Source organism: Micromesistius poutassou (assembly GCF_964030765.1).
Source record: "Micromesistius poutassou genome assembly, chromosome: 5".
NCBI lineage: Eukaryota > Metazoa > Chordata > Actinopteri > Gadiformes > Gadidae > Micromesistius > Micromesistius poutassou.
Window position 1 is genome coordinate 12,877,411 of NC_140275.1, and position 14,524 is coordinate 12,891,934.

The following is a 14,524-nucleotide window of genomic DNA, read 5'->3' on the forward strand; positions in this document are numbered from 1 at the left end:
CTGTGCAAAGTTTTTTGTTACCTAGTTCAATCGCCTCTCCTTATAATCATCGATTTATGAGGACAGGGTTTGGGTTAGATGTTTAAAAGTATGCAAGTTGTTCCAAGGAAATGACCACAACACAGGTTGGTTTTTTGTATAAAAATGGTTTAACAAGTCCATTTTTTTGTATAAAACATTACAGAATCCCAGGCCAATCAAACAAATTACAATTAACAAATGAAGAACTCCCCAGTCAGACGTTCTACAGTAACAATGGGTCCCCCCCATCCCTCCCTCTTCCTTCTATTGTGGGCTTTTTCCATGTTCCTAGCTATGGGAGAATATTACAATAACAAATTCTAACAATCACTCTTCTTTAGCTATAATATTAATTAAAAAAAAAGGAAAAATGAAAAAAAAAATATCTGGTCCAACCCAAGCACCAACATTTCAGCTAAAACACTGCATCTATGCAGTCTTCTGCTGACCCTTCTTTCCAATGAGGGACTTGTGGATGTGAGGGATCACACCTGAAAAACACCAAGCACAGAAAGTCCCATCAACGCTTGCTTCCTGAGCTCACATGCACTTCCATTATCGGAGTACGGCTATTAAGAACACTGCATTGTGCATTAGTCCATTATTGTAAGGATAGCACTGAGGTCTCATGAACCACAAAAAAAAAAAAAACACAACTGATGACAACACATGCACAAATTCGAGCTTATAGGAAAACCACCGTGGCTCAGGGAACTCACCGCCTCCTGCGATCGTTGCCTTGATGAGAGAGTCCAACTCCTCGTCCCCACGGATGGCGAGCTGCAAGTGACGGGGGGTGATACGCTTCACCTTGAGATCTTTAGAGGCGTTTCCCGCCAACTCCAGCACCTGCCAATCAATTAGGAACATACGTGACTCAGGTTCCACATCCCTCAGCATGCGCAGAGCGGGTTGGAGCACAGAATAGCATTACGAGTTGTATGCTTATTAAGACGGGGGCCTGTTTTTACTTCAGCAGTGAGGTACTCGAGGATAGCTGCACTGTAGACGGCTGCTGTGGCTCCTACACGACCATGGCTGGTTGTGCGAGTCTTCAAGTGCCTGTGGATACGTCCCACTGGAAACTGACAAGACAATCGCGAGAGCATTAGTTAACTAGAGGCATGAGATCTGGCATCACAAATTCAAAGTAAGATAAATGGTGGCAATACCTGCAGTCCAGCCCTCTGGGAACGAGATACCGCCTTTGCTTTCGCTTTGCCACTGTCTTTTCCGGCCTTGCCCCCAGCCTGTTTGGAAACGGAGCGCAGCATTATACGGTGGAACTTTGTGGAAAGTCATGGTGTTTGGATAAATAAAAGACGATTGTGCCCCGCTGTCATTGTCACAATGACAGCAGCTGAATGTCCAAGCACAGTAGCCTCACTTAAAAGTCAACACATTAGAAAATACCCCAGGGGCCAACAAGGAACAAAGCTTTGATATAGAGAGCGTTAGAATATCAACAAACGTGCGGGTGTGCATGGCAAAAAAAAAAAAAAAAAGCCACTCGGTGCAACAATTTTCCCGCCAATCGAATGTTTGTGCGGTCGCCGTCTATTCCAATGCACCATATCACACCGGCAGAGACTAGAAACACGAAGTTTGTAAACCAGATAAAAGGACACATTCAGGTAGACGTCGTTCAAACAAAATGCAGATTTTTTCATCATGCATGACTTATTAGTTATATAACATAATAACCATGTCTACACCAAGCCCTACGTTACATTCTAAACGTGCCGTGCCTTTTAAACCTGTCCAGGGAAGTAAACTTGTCTACAGAAAGACGCGTTGCACCGTGTACCTTTCGTGGACTTTATGAAACTAAATAAAGAATGCACACAACATAGAATACTTTGCACCTAGCTCTCTGCCATGGAACAGTGTGTGCAGCTATTGCAGCTAATGTTAGCTTGTCCCGTTTGGGGGGAAAACCGCGACTAAAGTGGCGGGTGTTTTAGAAACACATTAAAATCACTGTGTGGCATGTTAGAAGATTGCAAATACGAACTGTCTATATGGTTATCTTAAACAGTTAACTCAAACTACTCAAGATAACATTATTGTAGCGGCGTTAGCCTACAGTTAGCGCTTGGCAATCTTTTAAACAGCCGTCCAAGTCACATCTTGCACAGTTCTCTTGTTAAATGGCGTTTCAGAATCCTTCAAATTACACAAATATAAAGCGAAAAACCGCAGGAATACAGAAATAAATAACCATTAAAACATTACCATTTTTCGCCTTATTTGATTGTAGAACTGTTATGAAATAATTTCGGCTCCCGAAAGGAAGAAACAATAAACCCTTTCGCAAATCTTTGCTTGCGACCCCTCGCGGGTGTCAGAAGGACCAATCAGAATCTCTGTTGTTGCTTCGAATCTTTGTTTTGGCCAATCGGCGCGTGCCATACAGTCTCTACCCATCCCCCACCCAAGAAGCTCTTGCTCCTTTGCGCACGACACTACATGTAGGCGGGACTTTCAATGATACAGTTTTGAGTAGAGTGTCCTTCCTGGGACATCCTTCCTCCGAAAATAACATGGGTTTTTTGAATGATCGTACATAACAAACTCTGTAGGTGACGAAGAAGTAAAAGATGCGTCATGTTTTGAACTACACACATTTTCCATCTAGTTTCGACTGGCTTTTTGGATTATCGGTGCCGTTAAAGTAGTAAACGATTATAAATGCTATTTCAACGGCACCGACAATCCAAAAAGCCAGTCGAAACTAGATGGAAAATGTGTGTAGTTCAAAACGTGACGCAGCTTTTACTTCTTCGTCACCTACAGAGTTTGCTATGTACGATCATTCAAAAAACCCATGTTATTTCCCATAGACATTTGACCGAGGGAACCGGGAGCCTCGGAGGCGGGACATATTCTTCAGAGGTCTATTGACGAAACACGTTATTAAGAGGTTGTAAGTCTAAATGAACAGTTCTAGAGCTTTAAATTAAATTTGAATTACGTTACATAATTATAGAAGCCCTGATGGAAGCTAAATATACAATACAACTTTTACGTGGTTACAAATTCACTGTCAATGCAATGCCAATTACGGACAGTAGGCTCGAATATCATCGAATGGGCGGTTACGTCCTCTTGGAAGACAGACGAACCCACCAATTAAAACATTCGCTTGTCATCTGATGTTTTGATAGACACGCGTAGCAGCCAATCGCTGTCCAGTTGCAAGCGTCCGGTTCCTCTGTGAGCTTGGCGAGCAAGGGGGGGTCAGAGATACGCAGAGAACTGGCTGCTGGTGGTGAAGATGGCGGATGGGGACAGTGGCAGTGAGCGCGGCGGCAGTAGTGGTGGTGGTGGAGGGGGTGTAGGCGGCGGGTTTCAGCACTACCAGCGAGAACCGGAGACCCAGGAGCTGGCCTCTAAAAGGTTGGACATTCAGAATAAACGCTTTTACTTGGATGTAAAGCAAAATGCCAAAGGCCGGTTTATCAAAATCGCCGAGGTTGGCGCTGGGGGCTCCAAAAGTCGACTGACCCTATCCATGTCAGTTGCGGCAGAGTTTCGCGACTACCTTGGGGATTTTATAGAGCACTACGCCCAACTCGGGCCTAGCAGCCCGGAGCAAATAGCTCAATCATCCGGTGGGGATGACACTGGGCCTAGGCGGGCCTTGAAAAGCGAGTTCCTGGTTCGAGAGAACCGAAAATACTACCTCGATCTGAAGGAGAACCAGAGGGGGAGGTTTCTCCGGATCCGACAAACCGTCAACCGTGGGCCTGGCTTTGGAGTTGGGGGAGGTGGTATCCCCGGAGGAGGCATGCAGGCCGGACAGACCATCGCCCTCCCTGCCCAGGGTCTAATAGAGTTCCGTGACGCCCTGGCCAAGTTGATAGATGATTACGGAGGAGATGACGAGGAATTGACCGGCGGCGGAGGGGCCGGGGGTTACAGCGAGCTTCCGGAGGGCACCTCGATCATGGTGGACTCCAAGCGGTTCTTCTTTGACGTGGGATCTAACAAGTACGGAGTTTTCTTGAGGGTGAGCGAAGTTAAGCCCAGTTACAGAAACTCTATTACCATCCCATACAAAGCATGGAGCAAGTTTGGTAGCGCATTCAGCCGCTATGCCGAGGAGATGAAAGAAATCCAGGAGAGGCACAGAGATAAATTGTACGAGAGGAGAGCAGGAGAGGAGTCTGAAGGGGACGACGTGGACGAAGATTGATCCAGATCTCTGCTTGTTTTCAAGCTGATAACATGATGCAAAACCCGGAGATAGAGGGGAAAAAAGCGAGGCGGGCTATATTGTGCATGATGAATTGAACTTGAAATGGTAAAACAATGGATAAAAAAACAGAAAAAGTAGGCCTATATTTGACTGAGAAATTATTGTCTATATAAGAGAATCGTGTTCTAAAGTTGTAGATGGTGTTATAGCTAACTGAGTGCAGACTGCGGTAGTGTGCTCCAGTATGAAATTCCCTTTGAAGAAAAAGAAATATCCATTTGATAACCTCATAAATGTAGCCCAGCGTATTCAGTTTGACAGTGCTCCAGATACAGCTGTGGTTTATTATAGTCCCAGTAGGTTTCATGGACTGCAATGGCTGGAGCCCTCCCCAATCTGACCTGTGATCGATATTTTAACAAGGAAAGGTGTGATGTATCCAAACCATGAGGTGTGGAGAAAGTCCTCCCACCTTCCCCATTTGTCTGTGTTGTATGTCCCAATAGGCAAGTATAATAGTATAGAAAAAGATCATCAGATCCATGTTCTTTGCTGTAGCGGGCATCACGGGCAGGGCCTTGGTCCACCAAGGTGTCATGAGGGGATCTGATGAAAAGCACACCAATCATTTGGACTATGTGCGCCGCCTACTTCTGTCGGGATAGGCACACCAGCAAGCGCATCATTGTGCTGCCTGCCCTGCTCCAACAGCCGAAATGTGTTCTGTATGGTGAATGCCTATGTGTGTTTTTAGAATACATACATTTTAAACAACCATATTACATTAAATGTATATGGTTACATTAGCATTGCCTACACTGACTGATGATCGCAAGCCATCTTCAAGGTGTTGTATATCTAAAGCTGGTTTGGCACCGATAACTGCTACCAGTCCAGACTCTGGCAATCTAATATCTTGCGTGGATTGCAGGCCCAAGAATGACCCCCATCGTGTCCTACCCGGTGCATCCATTCATAGGCACACCCTCCTCCCCACGCTGAGCTAAAATCTGTAGCACTAGTCTTAATGTCAGAGTTGGATTATCAAAAGTTAATGTTGCTAGGCTGGTTCTATAGCCCAAGGAACTAATCTGTGGCTATTTGATGGCTGTTCGGATCCATTGGTTATGAACTCTGAACTTAATGACTGATGCAAAATTCTGTCTGATTGTAAAAAAACAACAAAGAAAAATTGGTGCTTTTGAAAATCAAAACCCCCAATTAGGTGCTTTATCTAAAGTTACACTGCAAGAGATTTACTTACTAAAATACTAAGTATAGATAGAAATATTTTTCAAAAGAGATATATTGAAGTATGTCTAAGAAATAGATTCAATTTATTAAATAACGCTGCCTAAAGTGGCTTATTGAAAACACTAAACTTGGATGCAAAGTACCAGGGTGATATTTCACACCTGCTTTTTTTTCTTCCTAATATTTGTTTTATTCCTTAGAGGAAATTTTAAAGAAAAGAACAATGATGTTCAGAACTCAGTATAATATAGATTTTTAGAGAATGCTTGGTATAATTTATGTCATGCTAACACTAAGCACCCTCGGTTACATTGAGTTTTCCAATCATCCTGGTTAGCCCATTGTAATGCTTTATGTCACTGATTGGTTTCCCATCAGTTGCCATAACACGCAAGCATCAACAATGATGCTCATTTTGTCTGTAGTGTTTTTTGAAAGTGTTTATTTTGCATGCCTGCTATTTTGCCGAGCCGCCTTGGGTATATTTTCATTTTTTCTTTTGCATATTCTAATAGCTGTATGACGGTATTTATCCATGTTCGGCGCACATTTGTTTTCTGTATTGCAATGGAATTAAGGTTCAAAGTTTACTTCTCAGCATAATAATAATGATCATTAAAAGAAAAAGATCCCAAATGCTTATGGGAAATGTTATTCACTGGCCCACTTCCTTTTAAGTTTAAGTGTGCAAACCTCGTTGAATTTAACTTTACTTTCCCGTTCTTAAACACAGCAGAAAATATGCCATAAACAACACCTGGGAGCAATAGTTTTTTTATATTGATATAAATATATATAATATACACATGACATTGAACTACATCCTTTTTCCTGTACTGTGTTAAGTGAAATGGCAGCTGTTTCAGTCATGTGTGTTCTGCTGTAATATTCTACCAAGTTCCTTTCAACGAGAAATAAAAAAAGGTGTTTTTTGCTCAGGAGCTGTGTGCTTTCTTTTATTACTACACTAGTGGGAGTTAATGCTCTATTGCCATCATTAACTTTCTCTCGTCAGCGCGTCCCATGTGGCATTTACCATCCTTAATGCCACATTGTGTGATGGTTGGTTGTGTCGGCAGAAACATCTTGACCTTGCTTTTGTTGCTCTTTTGTCCACTCGTCATTTTATTAGAGAGCATCGGATATGTTTTTTAATTATAAACAGGTTGTCACAATACTATTGAATTGGTTGGATTCGTAAAGGGTTGCAACTAGCCTGCATATACTGTCAGCCCCCAGATATATAGATATTTTCGGGGGGCGGGGGTCCTCCCCTTTAACAGACTTAATTTCTTGCATCACAGAATTTTGAAGGGTTTGAAACAGAAAATAAGAATCAGACAAAATCGGTCAAATATATACGAATATACCTTACTAGAAATATCAATATATTTATTTATTGCATACACCTACTTTAATATTTTATTCTTCATGCATTGCTTGTGAAGTGTTTAGCCAGCACTAGCAGTATACCATTGGCGTTTTTCCACTATACTGGTCCGGCTCGGCTCGGTTCGGTACTGCGCGGCTAGGATTTGCACTTTTATCGACACCGGGGGCCTCTACATTAGTCTTTTTTGCATAGGAAACGTCCTTTCCTAAGGAAATGAACCGGAAGTACGTGGACGAAAGGTGGTTCGAATATTTTAAAAAAAACAGGCCACCGACGAAGTTTACCGTCTCTACGCGAAGACGCATGAGAGACGCGGTAAAGCAGAAGAAAGAAGAAAATACAATTGATAATAATGGATACCAATTCCAGAAACATTATTTGCATCGAAATTAATTAATTTATTGCTGGTTAGCAAGCACATAATATACACCATAAGAAAATAAAATGCATCGAAATGAATTAATGTATTGCTGGTTAGCAAGCACACAATATACACCATAACAAAATAAAATGCTGGCTTCACATTTATGAAAGACTACTGGGGGCAGATCATTTCAACATCTTGAGCCTCTTTTTTTTTTTTCCACATATGAATTGGGATTCAAGTGGCCTGAAATATTCCCGTTGGCCATATCCAACCTAAGTGATCTCACTGTTGGCGAGAACCTGATTGAAATCAATACGAGAAGAACGCATGGATCAAAAGAGCGCTTGTTGTAGTCCCATCTTCGGAAAATTGTAATTCCACGTTAGAGACGCTAGAGGTCAGCAATACCCACCGTCGCGCAATGACGTTGGTTAGGAAAAGTGGAGTCGAATTCGTTTTAAACAGTGCGGTCTTTTCCTATGTTCGAAAGGAAGCACCTTTCCATCTCTCCTTGACCCGATGACGTTTTCCACAAAGGTTGAGGAGGGGAGGCATAAAGGTTAGGGGATTTGACTATTCGTAGAAGCCCTGGGCTTTCTGCGTGAAGTTGTGTCTTTAACTGATAACGCGCTTGTCTTGGGTTGACACTACAGCATTCACATGTATTGCCAATTTAGTTTCAGACGGACGAGGACCCTCACAATGATATCCGTGATGATGAAATTAGTTTGACTTCCAATATAATAGTATCCCATATCCGTCTGACTTCCAATATATTAGTATGACGTCCGTTTGATTTCCTCTCTCATCATTTCACCTTTGTTGCTTCCTCATCTAAATTGCTCGTCGAGAGACAATTTATTTCATGAGTAATTTTTACATATGACAATTTTTTACATATCTCCCCGAGCGCCAAACGATGTCCTTGATGTAAGGAAAACACCGCGTTGAATATCGCTATGATCTAATAGTGGGAAGACCACTTGTGGTTGCTGCACCCATTGGTTGGTTGCTGCACCCATCCTCCCCCAGCCCCTTCCTCTTCCATAATTCTCGTAACAGCATGTGAGAATTACTCACTCACTCTCAGGAAATCTACCATAGAAGTGTTTTGTATCTGTGAGTAAGAGATTTATGGAGAGAGAGATAGTAAAAGGTGGTGGGGGGGGGGGGGGGGGGGGATAGAGAGTTAGAGGAAGAGAGAAGGGAGTGTGAAGGGCATGTAATAGCACACTGGGCCCTGGGCCAGTGGTAGAAGGGATTATTCAGCATGGGCCTGGTGTGCCGGTGCTGGCTTGCTTTAGAGATACACACCATGCTAAGCCCAGGGGCACAGAGACAAGCTCAGAGGCTAACCCAGTTGTGCTCAAAATATCCTGTTATTGTGATAGATGGAGTGAGTTGAAGTAATACAAGTGTGATAGTAGCATAAGTTGTCAGCGTTGTAACGCACTGATAAGGGGGAGGTATAGGTGTTTACACTTGGATCTGAATTTAGTTCATCTTTACAAAACGGCGAGATGTCTCAATGTTCCTGACATTCTGTCGCCAAAACACACTCCTTGCTGTCATTTTTCCATGAATGACATACTTTCAAATAAGATGTCTGACTTGTTGTCTTACTTTCTCCCACTAGTGGTTGAAAAAATATTGCAAGAATGGTGGTAAGAATGGAGTCAAATATATATATTTATTTGTTTTATTTGGGATGTTTTGTGTTGTAGCTCTTGACCCCAACACAGATACCAAGAACATAGACGTTTTAACATTGGTTAAGAAGTTGTAAGTATTAAAAGTTTCTGTCTGAAATGTTTGTGCTTATCTTTCCTCCAGTGTTAGTATTGAGCAAGATAAGCAAGACACTCATACAATATATAAAGTTGATACACAAGTTGCATTTTGTGGGGGATTTTCACACTTTCTACCATGACAACTATTCTCCCGTGATAAACCACAAAGGGGATGCTCCGATTACATGGAAAGACAAAAAAAAAAGGCTGAGTACACCACATATTGTACATCCCCACATTGTCAGCCCTATGTGTCTTCTCTGTGGCTTTTCACTCCCGCTGGGTTTCCTCTTTCCTCTTCCTCTTGTGTGTTTAATACTCTTGCCTGATAAATTACTGCCTGGTGCATTGGGCTCGCCACTCCAAACCCAGAAGCTCCCAACAGAAATAAGGTGTGTGTGTTTCTATCGCTCTCTCCATGGGCGTCAGTTTAGTTTGAAATGTGCTGGGGACAGAGACACATTCAAAAGTGCATTTTCAGAAGTGCTGGGTACAATGAGGAGGCACTCTTTTGTGCAGGTAATGAAAGGTTCTGAAAGACGGCATACCCATGTAGCTTACTAATGAATAAAATGTATACAAAAACTGATGTCTGACGTTTTACGAATAAAGCGTTTCCAAAAAGCATTGGATATAGGCTATGACCATGTGCCCCATGTACCCAATGTTGACAACGTGACATGACTAAGCTACCAACATGAACAAAGAGGAGCTTGTCAGGAACTGCTACAAGGTTTGATAGGACCCAAACACACAAGGTTTTTTTTCACAAAAAAGGCTTTACTTACTGAGACACATGACAATGGGCAAGGGCAAGGGCAAGGGCAAGGGCAAGGGCAAGGGCAAGGGCAAGGGCAAGGGCAAGGGCAAGGGCAAGGGCAAGGGCAAGGGCGCACCATGACCAATACACCCACAATAGTGCAGGTAGTATTTACAATGACCACGCAGTGAAGGGAACAAAGGGGGAGACATAAATACACAAGACTAAACAAGACACAGGTGGGCAGGCAACGAGGTACAAACGAGAGGCAGGCGGACATTGGACAAAACACAAACTAGACACAGGTGAGGGGCGGAGACACATAATCACAAGACAAACCAGGGACGACAAGGAACAGGAAGTGAATTATGTGACACCAACCCAGAACCGTGACAGAGCTAGGAAAAGAAATTAACTATGTGTTTAAGTTGTGAAGGCAAACGTGTGGCTACACACATACTACAAATGTCATCAAGATTGAAAAAGAAGCTGATACAGCTGAACGCTGTATGTATGTTCGCTGTATGAATGCTGTATGTATGCTCATGATGTGATACAGCTGAACGCTGTATCACGAGCTGGCTGTTCTCAATTCACAACATGCATCCATCCAATCCACATCAGGCATTCTGACCAAAACTCATGCACTCCTCACCACAATTATTCCACTAATATTACTCCACTATCGTCATCTCCACTATACCCAACAACACTGTACAAATGCAAACCATGGATAAGTTAGGCTACTTGGTGGCTATGGCTAACATCAATTGCAAGAGTTAAAATGATAGTTATGTTATTATAACTATTATGTTATTATAACTATTATAACTCATAGTGCACTGAAAATTTCAGCTATGCACCAATCAATGTGGGCATCGCCCACATTGCCCACTGTAATCGAGGAGCAATGTTGCAAATCGTGACAGCTCCGAGAGACAAGCCTAGCCAAGCCTGGCATCAACATGAGGCAGTGCCAGACGGCATAGCCTACATGAAAATAACAGGGACAAAGAGCAGCTTATATGGCGCAACAACGCAACAAGTAGCTCTAGCTTGCCGGTGACCACTCCGTGTGTGTCCCGGCAAGGAACGAAAGCGGTGGTGGACTTAACGTCCACACAACACACATAACCCTCTCAATAAACGCGAAGCATATAAGAGACACAGGTAACGTATTCATAATTAACTTGAATTAATTCATAAATTAATTCAAAAATCCCAGCGTAATGCTGTGACGCCGCTAGGTGACAGTAGAGATAGACTTAATCGAAGAGCAACTTACGAATCGTAACAGCTCCAAGAGACAGGCCTTTATCCAAGCCATGGAAGGGGTCGCCGACTCAAACACAGAGTGGAGCCCCTGGATATGTCTAATATGTAAAAAATGATAAAAAGCGCCAGGGGAGGACCATGACGCATCCGCTCAAAAGTCTTCCACCGAAACGCCATAGAATAGAGCCGTCGAAGTGGCCACACCCTGTGTAGAGCAGAGTGTAGCGGCTCTTGGCAGCATCGCTATAACACACAAACAACTGTTGTGTGGCGTGCTGGCAGAACCAAAAGGAAATAAAAGTGCCGTTTTAAAAGACAGCATCCAAAGGGGCTTGAGACAGAGGCTCGAAAGGGTCCCTGGATAACCCACACAACACGGTGGGAAGATCCAACCGTGGTGCAAGCATCTCTTGACCAGTGGGTGACTGAAAAATCGGTTACCTTCACAGCCTGCGGGGCCAGCCGAAACAGCTGCCGCAAGGACTTGATAGTGGAGAAAGCAAAGTGTTTCTCCAGTAAGCACAGAAGGAAACCAAGCTCACTGCCCACCTCACAAGAGATGGGTCAACGTGGTTGTTGTCACACCACGTAGAGAAAGCGCTCCACTTCACCGCGCAAAGGACGGAAGAGGAAGGCACTTAGGCACTCTGGTTAGTGTTGATAACCACTGCTGGCAGTCTGCCCTGCAGGATCAACCAATCCAAAGCAACCGGTCTGACTGAGACCAGCCAAGACGCCGCTAGCAGAATGAGTGACAGATCCTCCTGTTTGACCAGCTCCAAAAGAGGATGGATCAGTTGAAGCGGCGGGAATGCAAACATGAGAGCCTGCGGTTTAGGGGAGTGTCAGCCTACGACTAAGTGGGGGAGTCCCTCCCCAATGTGTCAACAAGGTCTCCGTAAAGACCACAACATAAGACATCACTCAAAGGGAATCCCCTTGAGAAGTGCAAGGGGGCTTCCCCAATATTCCTGGTCTGGCAACACAGAGCCGGAGACAGAGAGTACCCTGAGCTTATGTCGCCTGGGGTTAGACACAGGGGCAGACACAGGGGAACCATATGGTGGGCAGCTGCCATCAGCCCCAACAGGTATGGTCACAGAGCGGTCAAGCTCCTGCGAAAGCGGGAGAGTGCCAAAGGACTGCATCTCGCAGAGGAGGCTAGAGTCCCGCTGTCATCGTGGCCGAGTCTAGGGAACATTTCTCAACTTTTGACGCAGGCCACGGAGCACAAAGAACGGACAGACCCACAATGCATTTCGAGGGCGCCCCATGCAAAGTCAATGAGATGCGTCCGTTGACGGAGGTAGTTTGCAAGAGGCGTTACCTCTGTGGGCTCCATCACGCCGCCGCTGCGTTTCTTCATGTAGATAGTCGAAGTAGTTGACTGGTTTCAGCAATTGCTGAAAGAAAAGGGAGGACGAACGCTGCTCTGCGCCACGTTATATACACGGTGCTGTGGGGAATGTGGGTGGTGCCCGCGTTGATTGGTGCATAGCTGAATTTTCTGAATTTTCAGTGCGCGCGAGCACGCTCACGGGACAAGCCCATAAGGCGAAGCCTACATGAAATAGAACAGCCAACCACTTGAGTGCAAAAAACACAAAACATCGCACCAGCAAATCTTAAGCAATAAATATCGCGTCTTACCTTTATTTATGTGGCAGTGGTCTGCAGATGCATCCCGTGGTGTAGCCTACCACAGGGTTCGAATTATCTTTTCATCTTTAAGAGGGTCTCTCTATCTCATAAAAGTTGGCGCACCACGCACATAGCCCTACCATGCGCAAAAAAAGCGCCGGTATTCGTAACCTCTTCGTAAGTTCTACCTTAACATTTCTTGTGTTTTTCGAAACGTTCTTTGCTACAAATCTCTTTCGTAGCCTACGTCGTTCATTGGTAAGGTTGGTCTGAAGCGCTCGTAGAACCTTCTTAGCTCTACCGTAGTGATGATTCAGCTCCTAACGCTAGTCTCCGCCACTGTACAGTAACCTTTAGAAATCCCTGTTGCGCATGTTCATTCCAAGTTTGCATCCGTAGCCAATTGAGGCCAAATGAAACGCCATGTTTGAATTAAGGACACTGTCTCGGCTGTTTATCTTTATATTAGGCCATGGGTACAGTAGGCAAGTTCAGCCCGACTCGCTTCCAATAATTTCAAAAACTCGCAACTAAAAACACAATAAAAATATATATATATTTAACAATTCAAAAATGAACAAAATTGTCTTCTAAATTAAGGAAATGATACTGGGAAACGAATAAACCATTATAAGCAACGAGTGAAATTAATAAGCGATCAAAATACTTTTTTCAACCACCGCCTCTTTCCCTTGACATTTCAACATTTCTGTGAGACCAGGCAACCTGGTCTCACAGGAATCCGTGAAATGAGTCGGTCCCGTATAGTAGCCTAACCTATATTTAAATTGAACGTCTTTAATGGTAAGAGACCGCACGGGAATGCATAATGAGCATTGTTTAAGATTAAATTACAATACCACATATGGCAGACACCTTCAGATATGAGAGACCCCCTCAGATTTTTTTCGACTTTGTTGCCTTTATGTTGCCTTAATGGGAGCTCGGCTCCCTCTGGCTCCCACGTAATTCGAACACTGGCCTACCACATCCATTTAGTTCAACAGGTCATCCCTCTGATACTGTCCATGGTACTAGCAAACTGCTCTGGTGCTTTTTACCTATGTATTCAGGCTAAAATTATTTGATTGTCTGATGCCTAAAGCCGCCAAAGACATTGACGACTTGACGTCGCTTAGCAACCAAATACGCTGGGGTTGATAAATTACCAGACTACTTGCAGAGTGATACGAGAGACGTGAATCAGAGCCACTTTCCTTGACAGTGGTCATTAGACGCTTAGTAGTGATGACTCGTTCGCGAATGAATCAGTTAGAACGAACGACTCTTTAACATGAACGAACCGACCTGATTCCCCGTTTCAGTTCGTCTCGTTCGTATCGCTCGTTCGCAGAGACTCGACTCCCAGCTCCACCCACTCACTGACTCGCGAGTCGCCGTTCGTTCACTGACTGTGTTTAGAGGTGAAGACTCGAGGACTGAGAAGTCACGAGAGCCAGCCGGGCAACAACATCCTGATTCCGAACATGAAGCGCTCCTCAGCTAAAAGGAACTTTGTTAATGTTGTCTTGATTGATGACCGTTTGCACCATTGCACGATCGTGATTTGTTTGAGAATGAGAACGAGGGAGGAGCTGAGTCTGACCGACTTGGCTGAGAACTGTGCATTCGCGATTCGTTTGAACGAGAACGAGGGAGGAGCCGAGTCTGACCGACTCAGTGACTGAGAATCATGATTCACCACTACCGGAAATGCGAACAAACAAACAAACAAACGACTCTTCTTGGTGAACAGACCGACGCGAACTGATTCATTCAAACAAATCATGAAATCCACCACTAATGCTTAGCAACGGTCAAT

General features: G+C 44.0%; 2 protein-coding genes across 2 annotated transcripts; one reads left to right on the forward strand and one right to left on the reverse strand.

The window, feature by feature from the left end:
• Positions 1-166: 166 nt before the first annotated feature.
• On the reverse strand, positions 167-2,396 carry LOC311343075 (histone H2A.V). Its single transcript, XM_084467930.1, has 5 exons — positions 2,257-2,396; positions 1,194-1,271; positions 993-1,106; positions 741-870; positions 167-512 (listed from the first exon to the last, which is right to left on the reverse strand). The coding sequence occupies exons 1-5, from the start codon at positions 2,257-2,259 to the stop codon at positions 451-453; spliced, it is 387 nt and encodes a 128-aa protein (XP_084324056.1). The 5' UTR covers positions 2,260-2,396; the 3' UTR covers positions 167-450.
• A 902-nt stretch (positions 2,397-3,298) lies between these two features.
• On the forward strand, positions 3,299-6,410 carry LOC311343072 (transcriptional regulator protein Pur-beta; the record flags this gene model as incomplete). Its single annotated transcript, XM_084467927.1, has 1 exon — positions 3,299-6,410. The coding sequence occupies one exon, from the start codon at positions 3,299-3,301 to the stop codon at positions 4,217-4,219; it is 921 nt and encodes a 306-aa protein (XP_084324053.1). The 3' UTR covers positions 4,220-6,410.
• Between the last annotated feature and the right edge of the window lie 8,114 nt (positions 6,411-14,524).

What these genes read in the sequence shown, in the direction of transcription:
- LOC311343075 (XM_084467930.1), bottom strand. An exon ending in CCCAGAGGGCTGGACTGCAG is followed by an intron (nt 1,107 to 1,193) that starts GTATTGCCACCA and finishes TTGTCTTGTCAG; the next exon opens with TTTCCAGTGGGACGTATCCA. An exon ending in GGCAACGATCGCAGGAGGCG is followed by an intron (nt 513 to 740) that starts GTGAGTTCCCTG and finishes GGTGTTTTTCAG; the next exon opens with GTGTGATCCCTCACATCCAC.